Below are 15,076 nucleotides of genomic sequence, written 5' to 3'. Positions count from 1 at the left end.
TGTGTGTGTGTGTGTGTGTGTGTGTGTGTGTGTGTGTGTGTGTGTGTTTTTTTAACGACTGGAACAGCCCACTGAGCCATGGTTGCAGGTGTCTCTCACGCACACACACACACACGTCAGACAGAAATAACCTGTTTCTGCCCTAGTTACGCCTCAGTTTCAAATGAGGAATCGGTACCTGAATTTCCTTTTCTCAATCTAAAGCGCATAATTAACATTCACCAAATGTCCAAAATACTTTTGTATCTGTGTGTACAGTGTTGTTGAGGGACGTGTAAAGTCAGCAGAAAAGAGGCCTGAACCTGTGACTTTGAACTGCTGCCTACAGTATATCTGTTCTTGTTTAAATTCAGCAGGATTCATGGAGGACTGACTTCATACAGAGCTTACACACACACCCACACACCCACACACCCACACACACACACACCCACACACACACACAGACATAGGGCATGCATGTAGCTGCCTTTGTAGTCTTTCTGAACTGAAGAAAGAAGTTGTGATGAAACTTTTCTCGGTCAGATTAAAATGGAAGGTGCTGTAAAAAGATGTGTATGAATAGAAGCCAGTGTGATGGAAGAGCATGGGGCCTAATAGTTATCTCTGGCAGTCATTAATTTACTATTTACTCAATAGATGCACAGATGGCAAACAGACATGAGTACAGCACATCAGCAAACGTTCACTGCTCTATTCTGAATGATGCTTCCTTCCGTTGTGTGCGCTAAGGCGTAGAAGACAGAAAATGTGACCAAATATAGATTTTATGATTAATATGACAATCCCCTGCTTTCTTTCTTTCCTTCCTATTAACTTACTTAATTACTTTCCTTTCAGGACCCGAGGGCAAAGCACAAGTTTAAGATCCACACCTACTCCAGCCCAACCTTCTGCGACCACTGTGGCTCTCTGCTCTACGGCCTCTTACACCAGGGCATGAGATGTGACCGTACGTCCTTCACACACACACACACACACACACACACACAGTATCAGTTATATTCCATGTAGCAGGCGGTCTCATAATGAGATGTACATAACGTATATTGTTGTCTTTTCAAATACTGCCATTTTTTTGTGTAAATATAAACTCTATGTTCAGAGAATACACACTTAAATAACATGACAAATACATCTGTGTGTGTGTGTGTGTGTGTGTGTGTGTGCGTGTGTGTGTGTGTTTCCAGACTGTATGATGAACATCCATAAGCGCTGTGTGGCCAATGTGCCGAGCCTGTGCGGGACGGACCACACTGAGAGGAGAGGTCGCCTCCAGATCACCGCTGAGGTCAAGACTAATGTACTCACTGTCACCAGTACGTATATCTCAGAAACACACATACAGTACATGTACACATACAGTACATGTACAGTTCACACAGACACTACTGAGAAACCCAGTCTTCTTTCTCCCTCTACTGGTGGACCTGCAGAGGTGAAGGCAGTGAAGCCAGCCCTTCGTTCTGTGCCCATGAGCAGTTCTATTCCAGTAAACTGATGCATTGTTATGTATCAACATACTGAGTGTATTGTGTCAATCAATACAAAATGCTTTCTCAACATTTTCTAACTTGAGACCAACTTCTGATTGTTAAGAAACGTCTGAATGTATTCAGGGTCAGATTTCTTCACCACACTTTGGAGCTTTATGTGATGCAGGTTTTTTCATAAACTGTCACTGCTTCCAACGTGGTAATTCTAGAGCACATTTAGATATTAACATAACTAGCTTAGTGAATCTTTTTGGCCCACTAGGTGGCGCTTTGAGGCCCTCCAGTGGGCCAATGAAAGCTCACATTTAGTCAACAGAAGTACTGAATATACTGTGTTTGGGCTTACTGAAGTGTTCATGAACATCATTTTTGATTCATTTGATAAGAAATATGTAATCTAGTGATGTTTGCATTAAGATGACGTCCAACTCTCTCTTGAAGTTAATTTTAGCGACTATATTCTGAGACTTTATTTGTATTTTAGTATTTAGCCAGCAGGGTACAAGATCTCAATGGAACATGTGTTACTAACTTAACCGGTGATGTCAATTTAGCTTCAACCACAACCCAGAAAGTCTCACTGAAGTAATCAGACTGCTACTGACCTGTGTTGTCTGTTATTTTACATCAGTTTGTCAAACGTCTCACAAATATGAAGCGTTTAGATTGACTGTCAATGATGATCAAGATTAAGCTGTTTCTTCGCTGTGTGTCCAGCCAGCGAGAGACAATTACATTACATTGTTACATTTTTGTAGAGGATAACGTTTAACGCAGAACATTTCCCAGAATGCCTTTCAGCGACCCACCCAGAGTGGGATTTGTTGACTCGTTGCTCTCAGCTAAAGGTGTTGGGCTCCTGTGGGTTATCAATGTACATTTAGAGAAAAAGTGACTTTGATAACAGCGTTAGGACCGTTTTCACTATTGACCTTCTGCATCGGGGTTCATGGTATTCACAGCATATCACCTGAATTATTAGTATATTGTCTGCCAGTGAAATGTTGCCCAAACAAGTCTAGCATCAATGGTATGAGTTAAATGTTCGCTGGCCACTTTCCTAACGAGAGTTTTTCTGATTTGCCTCGTCTTTTATTTCAATATCTTTTAGATCAAATAAAAAATGAACATGATTAAATGGTAGAGAACAGTGTCACCACTTCTTTTTAGTTTACTTGTAGTGCCTTGTCTTCCCTGCAGGTGACAGCAGAGGTTTTCATACAACTTTATTCTGCACCCGTCGACTCAAACACAGCCATGACTCACAGTGAAAACATCAGACTTTCTTAATGAACGATAAATTATTAGTTGTCACATGTCACCATCTTGTGCTTTGGTGCTAAATTAGTTGAATTCCCATAAATACATTGGCTGTTGTAAACTTTAAAAGTGTGTCGCATGTATCAAACGTACATACACAGTTAATCTCATATCCATAATCTGATTTACGTCCTAATGTGAATGGGTGGATTACCGTCTACTGTGCGTCAGTGAGCCCCAGGTACTAGATGATCAGTGATGATAAATGTTTGTATCCGTCCATCCATTTCTCCATGCTACTTAAACCCTGAAGAGTAATTACTAACTAAATGTAACTTAATGGTAACATGACTTTCATTGTGAATCCAAGATGGTGGAAACGATTTCTTCCTGTTTAGATTTTCAGATTTGTTGTGAAAGACAACAGATTCCTCTGGGATTACACAGCATATATTAATAATTAATATGCAGTCAAACACATAAACAAAGTCTACACAACTACCCCTTAAACAGTTAAGAGAACTTTGGGAATATCCTGAAAAGAGACGAAACATCCAGCTCATTTCTGCATGTAAAAGCATTTTTCCCTTCAGGATCTTTCGCTGGGCTTCATCCCTCTCTCCTCCTCTCTCCTCCTGGTTCCCACGCTCGTAGACGGATCATTAGCTGGGATTTACTGTGGGAAATGATAAGAGAGCCGACTTATCACTGCTAGGACAGCAGTAAAGGCTAAACAGCACAAGTGCTACAGAATAGAATGAAATAGAGCTGAATGGTTGAAGCTGTCGAGGAAAACAGACAGCTAATGTTGGTATTTTATATAGTTTATATCATATCTTTCAATCGGACCCACAGGGTATTATTGTCCAGCCAGCAAGGATTGTATTTTCAACACTTGCACACTTACACTTGAAGTAGTTGTGTGACATTCCTGATTTCAGCCAGCTGTGATAAACCCTCCTCTCATTTCTCTCGTGATAATAGTTTAAGGGCAATAGTAAGAGGCAACGAGAGCTGCAGTACTCGTTTCTGTCCACAGGGGTCAGTGTGGAGCCAGCAGAAGCTCACTCCCTCATTGCGGTTAGGTAGAGGGAAAAAACAAAAAAACACCACCACAGAGAATGAATTGTAGAACCACTAAGAATTATTCTACAGCTTAACGTAGCAGTGAGCTGGTGGAAATGGCTGCCACACTCAGAAATGCATCTGCGCTGTGGACTAGCTGTGGATTTAATCAAAGCAATGGACATGGGTGTAAAGTGACACTTTATTGATCACTTTTAAGGCATCTTAAGAGGTCCGAGCTCAGGGTCAGAGGCAGAACAGTGCCCCATGGAGATGGAGGATCAGTATCTAGCTCAAGGACACTCCAACAGGGAGAATGCAGTGGGACGTGGGATTGGGGTCTTGAAAGGTGCCACCTTCCCCCTTTGGCACTGCACACTCTGCCTCATGGCTTTGTAGCTGCTCTGAAAGGCAGGTTGGAAAAAGCCAGTCGGCATCGAGAAGGGTGAGAAGTGATAACTGTTTAATTACGGGGCACATTTTCATACAGTCTCTGCTGGAAAGGCAATCATGGTGTTGGCGTTGGTTGTTCTCAGGAAATGTAATAGTTGTGTGAGGAATGAGAGAACAGAACTTGAGAGAGAAGTCCAGACTCTGCCTCCTGTCTCACCTCTGTGTGATGTCCTGAATGTTGGATTTTTACTTTCGGAAAGTTACAGAAACACTAATGTCGACTCTGGCTGCCTGTGTGTTGACCTAAAAGCAAAGTTTAAAACCTATATATATTCAAAAAAAGGACCCGAAGAAATAACAGCTTCATCAATTATATGCACATAGATGTCTATAAGTGGACCATTGAGCACATCTTGGTGTCTTGGTGACGTGATAGTTCCTGGATGGCTCCATTGGGAGTTTGAACACCAGACCCCTTTATACTACACAAGCTTTGGTCTGAAGGACACTGCTGTCACACCAGAGCTCGGGAAGTGGACTTTTATTCAAAGTGAGCAAGGAATGAGAAAGTTTAATGTCAGGCTCAGAGATGTATGCTTTAGCAATTAGTCATGATTAAGCCTTTGATCCCACTGGGGGTTTTTGATTTTTTGACTTTTCATCGCTCAAATTCAATAATCCAATGATCAAATATCAGCTAGTAGCCCGTAACTGCTTCACCATCATACAGCATGGTAGCACTGGGCTATCGGAGCAGGAGTTAGTTGTAGTTTCATACATTTCCTCCGAAAAGGCTGAACAAATGCTTTAAACTTCTCCTCCAACCTGCAGAGATTAATGTCCACAGTATAATCACTTAAAGACATATAGGTCCTCCTCTAGAAATGAACACATGTTGCACCTGTCTTTTGTCTTAGGTAAGTTAGTGTGTTGTGCATTGTCACACTCACTCAGCTGTGATCAATCACCAGTTCATTGTCTTAGGTTTGAACCACAGAGGGGAAAGTTGATCCGTTTCAGAGTAGGTTCGTCAAAACAAAGACAAGTCCTGTCCCTAAAGTAATTGTCCTGATGGACTGTACACCCAAATGAACCTCTCTGGTGTTGGCACCAGCTAGCGACACATGTAGGAATAACGTTGCTAAAATGAACACCAAGCCAACATCTGTCTATTTGGACCCATTTAACAAAATGTTGGGGTTGTTTGCTTTAGTTAATACCAGGCGGCAACCTCATGTTCTGAAAAGTGAAGCCAATGCTGAAGTGTCTTAAAGTTGCATTCTCTCTACTGTCCATCAGGGGGCGACTCCTCTGGTTGTATAGAAGTCTATGAGAAAATGACTCTACTTCTCTCTTGATTTATTACCTCGGTAAACATTGTAAACATGAGTTTATGGTCTCAATCTCTAGTTTCAAGTCTTCTTCAAAACATCATGATGTTCATTTAGTAGATTATGGTCCATTTAGAGTCAAACAGACTATAAAGCAGGGAATGATTTAGGGCGGGGCTACTTTATGATTGACAGGTCGCTAACGCTACCAGAGACGTATACGGCGTCTCTACGTCACTCCTTCACATTCCAAATATGACGACTTCTGTTCACTGCTTGCAAAAAAAAAGCAAGATGGCGCTGACCAAAACACCAAAATGCTAAACTTGAGGCTTCAAAACCACAGTCCACAAACCAACGGGTGACGTCACGGTGACTAAGTCCACGTCTTATATACGGTCTATGGTCCATACAGATGTTGATCTCTCACGGGGAGATCTGGACCCTTTCAGGCCTCTTGGTGCAGCTTTCTGGCTGCACTTGTTCTCACCGGTACCAACAAGCTGATCTGAACACGTAAATGTACTCGGCATGACTGCTAACACCGTTTCACCAGCCTCGAGATTGAGACTAATTGTGCAGCACATACAAAAAAAAAGGCAAGCAGCAGTTGGACAGAACATAAGAATCCTACTAAGACTCCGACGAGGCTGCTTCACTTGGGAAAAGGTGCACTGCCAACGCCCACGCTGCTGTGCTGTTACTGCACTCTCATCTCCACTCGCCCTCCCTGTAGACTCAAATACACGCGGTATCTCTCTCTCTCACACACACACACACACGCATGTAAACCCAGAGCCATGCATGCTCTTTGCAATTAGCACACATGACTGCAAAAAAATCTACACACACGGTCACATTGCACACCTGTGCATGCACGAGCATATCCGTTCACTCGCTCACACATAAGCGCAAGACCACGCCCACCCTCTTCTGTTTACTGTGAGTGTCCTGTGAGACCATTTGGCATGCTACCCTCTTTATAGCTCACCTCAACCAGCATTTGATGGTCACTTTAACAGGCATCATCTAATATTTATTGAGCCGCTCCGCTGAGGGTTTAGTGCTGGCCGTTGGGTCTGTGCTGTGGTTAACCTCTCGGAGCTTAGCGTAGCATGGCGCTCTAACAGCATGAAAAGCTAATTCCTCTGACTTCTCCAGGTTTTTCTCACACTGCGAGCTCGCTGGGAAGCTCTCTCCCTTCAGTCGTTGGCTTGAAAAGGATGCCGCGTGTTCCCCGCAGCTCTGACAGATTTGCATCTCAATTGTTAATTGTAAAAGAAAGAAGAGTTTTACTTTTAGGAGAACTTTTGTGGTGACAATATAAGACGGACATGCTTCAATATTATGTGACGCTTGTCACTTTTCATAATTTCTCTTCTAACAATGGCAGCCATTCCCCATCATTTGATTGTACATAACATGCAGTCTCCTCGCTTCTCCACCTGCAGTCCCATCTACTGTAACACTTACATCGAACTGTTTCTTCATTTGCTTTTTTGCCTCTCAGACAACCTGAGACGATGCATTGAGCAGTAAAGTGCAGCATAACCCACCTAAAGTCAAACTAACCACACACAACTCAATCTGAAAGGGACCCCAGAACAGACAGATGTGATCTGAATTGGACCCAAAATAGACCGAAGTAGGATGATTGGACTGGATTCAAAATGGTGTCAGCCTAACAGACCCAAATACAGAGAGCTGATACAGAGTCTGCTCATGTATTAGACATGTTGAAGCCGTGGTGATACCAGATTAGACTGAAGAAAGTGTGGACATAAGTATTCAAAATGACCCAATGAATGAGTGACATGTCGGTCCATGTGGCTGCTTGTTTAAAAGTCTTGGTTTGCTTGTATGAAAGTAGTTTGGACCTTAAATCAGCTAAAACAAAGTGCACCTTTTTTCTTTTGTTTTTAAGGAACGTAAACTACGAGTGTGACTATTTTCTTCGTGTAGCTGACCCGGTATATTGAGATGCCAGGAGACATGGTTTTAGGTTTCCACATTTGTAGATGGATCTTTGGGCACGAATCAGTGTTCTTAAAAGGCCATAAATGAGTAATGTCACCTCTGGCGGGGGAGAGGCCCGAGCTGGTGTGTGAAGTTGAGACGGCCCAACTTGAACCAGTGAGTTGGTCTCTTCTATGAACGCCACTGACTCGTGAATCAAAGTCCTGCTCAGGAGTTTGTCCAGTTACCCTTTCAGTGTTCGAGGCAAACGGATGAGAAACTAAACTAATGTTTCACAATCTGTTTTAACATGTTTGCCCAAACACCAGTCTACACCAGAGTTTACTAAACTTATTTTATGGGGACTTACTTTAAAAAAAAATGACAAACCATCACCACCCAATTCACAATAGGCCTCATCTTTAAATCGTACGTAGAGCAAATTTGTGCGTAAGGAATGTTCCTGACCATCATTTCCACGTCACGTTTTATCATCCTGAACAGCTAAACCAAACATTTTGAAGAGATGTACATGTTTGATGAATCACTTTTTAGTTTCACGTAACTTGCATACTTCAGTTACGGCACTTCCGTCGTTATTTTACCCCAAACGACGATCTTTTCCTGAACTAAGTAATTTTGTTGCCTAAGTTGTGTCCTTTGGAAAGACTGTATCCATCTAACGAGCGGAAATTCACGAACCGTTGTATGAGGATAAGTTGAAATATAAGACGATGGAGGATATTTTGCAAATTTTTTGGCGACCCTAATAATATCTCCTGCGAACCACCTTTGGGTCCCGACCCAGTCTTTGGGAATAACTAAACCACATGCAACTTCACACTTCCTACCTTAGCTTCTCGTGGCTTTCTCCCACAATCTCCTACCTGTCAAGTTCTTTGTTGTGTGTGTGTGTGTGTTTGTTTACGGAAGAGAGGGTTGGAAAAGTTATTTTGTGTGTGTGTGTGTGGGTGTGTGTGGGGGTGTGTTCGTGTTCGTGTTCGTGTGTGTGTTCTTGAGTGCTTTCCCAGCGAGCAGCCAAACACACAGCAGCACCAGCTCTGCTTCTTGTAATTGGATGTGACCTCACAACTTGACCAGCCACAATATTTGTGCACACACACACACCTCACAATCACGGGGTGTTACGCCACTGGAATACAATTACAGCTCAATAACAGACGGCCACAAAAGAAGGATTAGTGTTGGAACTGGCAACCTTCATCTGTCCACATGGTCATTACAGACAGATCTGGCAACCTTGAGGGTTTAACCCCCAATACAACTCTGGAGGTCTGGTGTGTTTTCCGTTGCCTTTTTCGACAGGAAGCGCTCTCCAAATCCACACACACACACACACATACACAGCTTCAAATCAACACCTGCCAACCTGCAAAATATGGGTTAAAAGGAATTATGATAAGTTATTGGCAGGTTTAAATCAAATTCTCATACCCTCTTTTAATGGCAGACGTCCTCCAGGTCATGCACAAGTACACCGAGGGCGTATTTGAACCCACCAGCCACCTCCAGCACAGTGTGTGCAAAAGAGTCCAATAGAGTGGAATGTTAATACAAGCGAGTGGTGATTAATCATCATTTTACTCCCTTTTATAGCCTCAAAGGAAACTGGCTCACCAATGGGAGGAGAGAATCCATACCAGCTCCTCCAATGTTGTCGTCCACGAGGTTCAGAGTAGGATGTTTGGAAATGCAGCACTGTAGATATGACTCCAACAGCGTCTAGAGTTTAAGAGAATAAAAGTAAAAGGATGTTGATTTGACCAGTGTTGGCAAATACAAAAATATACATTTATATCTGCAGTACACATTTTTCACAGTTTGTTTTACTGATGAGATACCCTTGACTCTGCCCAAATTATTTTTATTTGGTCTCATTCATAATATATTTAATATGGATATATGTTTTTAATAACGCACGTTGTGATTTATTAAACATTTATCGCTTTAAATGGCTGTTTTACCGATTCAAGATGAAATGAAGTGATGCATAAATGGCAGTAAAGATTGTCAGAAACTTCTCATGATTTATAGATGAGGCCTCTTGGGAATTTGGTTGCGATGGTTTATTTTCTAAAAGTGGGTCCCTCGAAAAGAAGTTTGGGAAACAGCCAATTAACATTTGTGCAGTAAATGACAAATAAATGTGTTAGATAATTAATATAATTTGTATTACTGTGAAGGTGGTCTTTCGTTTGTTTTACTCAAAGGATTAATAAGGTTGCATTTTAATCCCCTTTGATTACTTTTGTATACAACAATATCATAATAATTTAAAGTAAATCCAATCATGATTATCTCTGTTCATGTCTCTTGTGTTTCTGTTCATCTCAGTTTAACAGTAAAATATAAAGATTTAATGTTGTGTCTTTTTTTTATGGACATTTTTAATGAGTACTGTAATTCATGATTCAGTTTGCTATTCAAACTCTGCTCTCAAACACAAACCGCTCCACAAAACGTCATTGAAACTGAATCTGTCTCTGAAAGTCTTTTTTTCTTTTTCCAAATTTCCTCTCTCACCTTCTCCCTCCCTCTTTCTTCTCTTCCCCCCCCCCCCCCCAGTCAAAGAGGGCAGGAATCTTGTTCCTATGGACCCCAACGGTCTGTCAGACCCCTACGTGAAGCTCAAACTGATCCCAGATCCCCGCAGCGAGAGTAAACAGAAGACCAAGACCATAAAGTGCTGCCTCAACCCCACCTGGAATGAGACCTTTAAATTGTAAGGCTTTATCACACCATGTTTGGTGATTTTATTTATTTATCTTTCTGTTTGTCTGTGCCTCTCCTCTGTTCTTTTTTTTTTTATTATTTCCATTTTTTATCTCTGTCTCATCTCTTCCATCACTGTTTTAAGAGCAGCACATTATGCTCGTCTTTCCCAGCATGTGTAACCGCTGGCGCTCAGATAAAAACATCTGGCTCCTTAGATTCATAAAACCTTGCTTTCGGGGTCGTCTCATGCAGTTGGCTCCAATTACATACTTAATCAGCTTCATCGCAGTTTTGCATGGAAGGAGACCGAGATTTGCATTTTCCGGCATCTGGGTGCAGATGTTACCTTTGAAAGGCTTTTTTTTTTTCACATCTCCAACAAATCAAAAAAAGAGATGACAGAAAAAAAAAATATAAGTTTTTTCTTTAATAATATATTAAAAAGAAGTATCATCCAACTGTTGATGGTCCCTGTCTGTCCCCCAGCCACCTGAAGGAGTACGATAAGGACCGCCGTCTGTCGGTGGAGATCTGGGACTGGGACCTGACCAGCCGCAACGACTTCATGGGATCGCTGTCCTTCGGCATCTCGGAGCTCCAGAAACTAGGAGTGGATGGATGGTGAGATGAACGGGGGAGGCGGGTAGAGAGACGTGAGGCAGAGAAACAACACAGGTAGAGGAGGAGGGAGAGGGAAGGTGACCTTGTTCATTACTGCACCGTTGGAGAAATACTTTAGTTGGAGCTCTTCTTTTTTATTCTGGTGATACTCTGTGCCAAAGCATCTCTACCCCGTCTCTTTATCTCAGCTTCTTTATCTCCCCAGCACCCTCCCTCTCCCTCTCTAGCTCAGTCTCTATATCTCTCTATCTTCCTCTCTTCCTCTCTTTTTTGCTGACGCTGCCCTGTCAGGGATTTTAATGAGATGCCAGCGTTTGAGGTGGAATGGTGGAGGTGGAGGGATGCCATTTAAAAACCTGATATTTAGAGCAAAGAGAACCCGTGCAAAGTGTGTGTTTTCCACAACTCCATCTATGTGAAGCTCCAAAGCCCCACACCTGCTGCCACCAGCAGCCGGGGGGGGGCGGCACAGAGTGAGAGTGACACGAACAGCCGAAGCTAAACTTCTGTATGTTACCGCCCTCTATGGGAGGTATTTGGAATCATGTTCAAAAGGCTTAAGCTTGTGACATAATCTCCCTTTTTCTGATGTGATTTGATATCATGTTAATCGTCGTCACGGAAGCGTAGCAGCCACCCTCCGGTTCTCCCAGCACTCGTTGTAGTTAGCGCTGTTAGCCCCGTTAGCTGCGAACCGCCGGCTTATCTTTCGCCACGTTGAGAGCCATTAAGAGGGAATAGAAATGCTCCCAATCCTGTATTAAGTGCCTTTAACATTAGCTGAAAAACAAACTGCAACCTGCTGCCGGTGTTTGATCGCCTTTCATTTTTTTTGGATGTTTCTACTGTGCAAAGGTGTCTAAACCTATATTCTCAGTCATCTTCAAAGTGGCTAAAATCAATATTTTCACATGAATTTACACAATTGATCACTCTTAGTACTAACCGCTCTTGCCTGTATATTTGAGCTGTATTCATATTCGTCTTCACATCCTGGCCGATATGTTTCATCTGAGGAATTTATGATAACCGCTTTCTGATCCCACCTCGTATCCAAGTGTGTTGGATACTCCAGATAAAAATGTTCACAACCAACAGGATCCACATCTTCTGAGAAGATCAAAGCTGGAAAGAATAAAAGGGAAATAGTTGAGATCTGTTTCACTAAATCATAAACACCAGACACAATATTATTTACTGTGAATACGGTTATGATGCCGCGAGTGGTAATGAGGCCAATGTGAAAAATGATATCGTATTGATTTAGTTAAATGATAAGCTTCTGCGCTGTGTTCTGGGCCCGTCTCTCTGTCGGGCTTTGCTGGATCACCATGAAGGAGAGTGAATTACTGAATAATCAGCTGATTATTCTTTAGGACTTTAAATCGGTGTGCTAACAGTAAGCCGCTTCAGCTAATGGAAGCAGTTAAATGCTTAAATTGTATAAACTAATTGGGAATTGATTTGACTGGAAATATTTTCTCTCTCTCTCTCTCTCTTCAGGTTCAAGCTGCTCTCCCAGGAAGAAGGCGAGTACTTCAACGTGCCCGTTGCTCCGGAGGGGGAGGAGGGCAACGAGGAGCTCCGGCAGAAGTTTGAGGTGTGTGCGCATTTGCACCTTTTTAGTCTTTTTGTGTGTTTATGTGGAAGCGTTTGCGAATGTGTGCCGGCATGTGTTTGAATGTGTCTGTGTGTTACGCTTGTGAACGTGTGTGTCTGTCTGAGTGAGAGCCTCTCGGGGAGAGCTGTTAGCAGTTGGCAGGCACACTTGTAGTACCATCCGGTCTGGCACACTGTGTGTGTGTGTGTGTGGCTGACCAGTACTCCCACTCATTAACACATTTGGCAGTGGAGAGGATAACCCCGCTCTGTGCGTTTCCTCTCTCTTCTCTTTTCCTTTCCTCGTTCCTTCTTGCTGGCACTAAGCTACAAAACATCAGAGTTCTTCTAAAATGTGTTGATCAGAGTTGAGTGGAGCTGTTTGAGAACAATTGTGCTTTTGTCTTCCCACCCATCCCTGCTTTAGTCCCAGTTAGCTTAGCATAAAGACTGGAAACGGAGGGAAACAGCTAGCCTGGCTCCGTCCAAAGGAAACAAAATCCGCCCACCAGCACCTCCAAAGCTCGCTAATTAAAATGTTATGAATCGAGTTTGTTTCATCCGAACACAAACCAAAGTGTAAATCACACGTCTTCTATCATCGAATCCTGTGGTTGGTTTATTGGCTTTCGCCCCACAAACAAACCGCAGACTCGGCTTGGAAATGAACCGAGACCCACCCGTCATCAGGCGGTCTTGTTTCGTTTGTTTGGTCCACTTCAGTGTTCGATGGACAGCTTTCACACCAGCATGAGCGAACAGTAACTGGGGACATTGGCCTGAGTTTGTTTTCAGTGAATCAAACGGGTTGTCTGTGAAAGAACCCTTAGTCACTCAGTCACATAGGAAAGACTTAACTCAAAGGTTCTGGGCTATAGAGGAAAGTAGTATGGAACTATTTCCTCTGCTGTTGGCCATGTGATGACTTGACAAGACATTGTTTTTATGCAGTGATTTATTTGTAATTCCTGATGATTTATCCTTTTGTTTTGTCTCACCTGGTCTCCTAAGTTGTAGTTTAGGTTTTAGTGCGGTGCGGTGGAATAAGATTGTTTTCATTGTTGATAGTGTTTTTGGTTAAAAGTCTGGATGTTGACCTTTTGGGGAGGTATTGTAGCCTCCCATCCTTCCTTTCTCTCCTCTCTTCCTCCCCCTCATCTTCATTTTGCTTCCCTTTCTCTTCTTCACTTATCTGTTTTGTCCTCCGTCACCTTCAGTGCCCCCCTGTGTGTTTCTCTCTCTTTATCCGTTTCTCTCTCCCTCCATCTCCTCAAGGTCGTGGTCCTCAGACGTTCACCGAGACACATTCTCATGGGGCCAGCTATCTCACACACACACAGACACACAGACACACACACACACACACACACACACACACACACACAAGCATGTAGGTAACCCCGAGGGTGAAGCTCTCAGGGAGATGGCAGAGAGAGAGAACGACACAGAGACAAACGGAGAGAGATTTCACTTTGGTAACATGACCTGCGTGCCTCCATTCACAATCACACAAAAACACACACGAGACAGTCACAGTGATAAATAATGCATGTCGTACGTATGCGCACACACACAGAGACACAGACAGACAAACTCGCAGCATTCAAAGAAGTTAAGCAGCAGAGAGCTAAATTTATGATGAGGTTATCCTCATTTGAAGCTGAGACACATTCCTCTCTCTCAATTCATTTTAATGAAGCTTTATTGGCGTGAAGTTTTGATCAAAAGACATTTTTCCAAAGTATATACTTTTACTCTCACTATTTCTAGCTCATCCACCGCACTTTTTGTTTCTCTGTTTCCTTTCGCCTCTCCTTCCTCCATCTCCTTTCTCTTTGTCACACACACACACACACACACACACACACACACACAGGGAGCTACATCAGAGGAGAGTGAAAGGGTTGACCGGGGGTAGAATGAAGGTGGCTTGCGGTATTGAGAGAGACGGAGAGAAGTACTCACAGATGGAAAGGCAGTGGGAGATTTGTTGACATCAAGAGAGGCACAACATGTTTCCATCGACTGTAATTAGTAAAGACATTTTGAGCCAGCTTTTCTTATTTTGCAAAAGAACACAGTGTAAGAATTATCTTTATTTCTATGGTTTGGAACAAATCAAAATAAGATCATGGAGGTCGTGATGATGCAGAGATGTCTGTATAATCATAGGAAGAAGACGTAGTTGTGCCAGTAAAAAACAACTCATTTATGGAGAGAAAACGGGATGAAGGTCCTCGGGAATTATTTTTACAGAGTCAAGGTGTCACAGCTCTCACATGTCAGGTTGCTGCATCAGGATAGTATCTGGGATGAAACAGATGATGAAGATCCATCACCAATTAAACGCATAAATACTCTTTTATCCAGAAAAGCCCCCCAAAAATAAACACCTTAACTTGGTGCTAAAACTATTTGGAGGTTTCCAAGAAAATGCATCAGGTTTTGCTGCTGCCATTCATCCTTTTTAGCATTTATAAGATGCACAAACACGTTCTGGACACATGGCTGTAGACAGAGAGCACCATTATTCTCTGAAGGCTTCAAGAGTGTTGCCTTCAGCATGCTCTGCTGCTCACAGATACCTCAACTGCTCCTCTGTGTGTGTGTGTGTGTGTG

General features: G+C 42.7%; 1 protein-coding gene across 2 annotated transcripts in view; it reads left to right on the top strand.

The window, feature by feature from the left end:
* Window positions 1–15,076, top strand: part of LOC116391613 (protein kinase C beta type) — a 79,089-nt gene that overhangs the window by 31,307 nt on the left and 32,706 nt on the right. For both annotated transcript variants that reach the window (XM_031862377.1, XM_031862376.1), the window contains exons 4-8: window positions 841–952; window positions 1,191–1,319; window positions 10,088–10,244; window positions 10,724–10,858; window positions 12,362–12,458. In XM_031862377.1, the coding sequence (XP_031718237.1) occupies window positions 841–952; window positions 1,191–1,319; window positions 10,088–10,244; window positions 10,724–10,858; window positions 12,362–12,458 (630 nt within the window). The remainder of the gene's footprint in view (window positions 1–840; window positions 953–1,190; window positions 1,320–10,087; window positions 10,245–10,723; window positions 10,859–12,361; window positions 12,459–15,076) is intronic.

The sequence above is a fragment of the Anarrhichthys ocellatus genome, unplaced genomic scaffold (genome assembly GCF_004355925.1).
Source record: "Anarrhichthys ocellatus isolate YVR2014 unplaced genomic scaffold, GSC_Weel_1.0 scaffold26, whole genome shotgun sequence".
NCBI classification, from domain to species: Eukaryota; Metazoa; Chordata; class Actinopteri; order Perciformes; family Anarhichadidae; genus Anarrhichthys; species Anarrhichthys ocellatus.
Note: the sequence above shows the minus strand (reverse complement) of the source record. Positions and strands in the feature narration are given on the sequence as shown.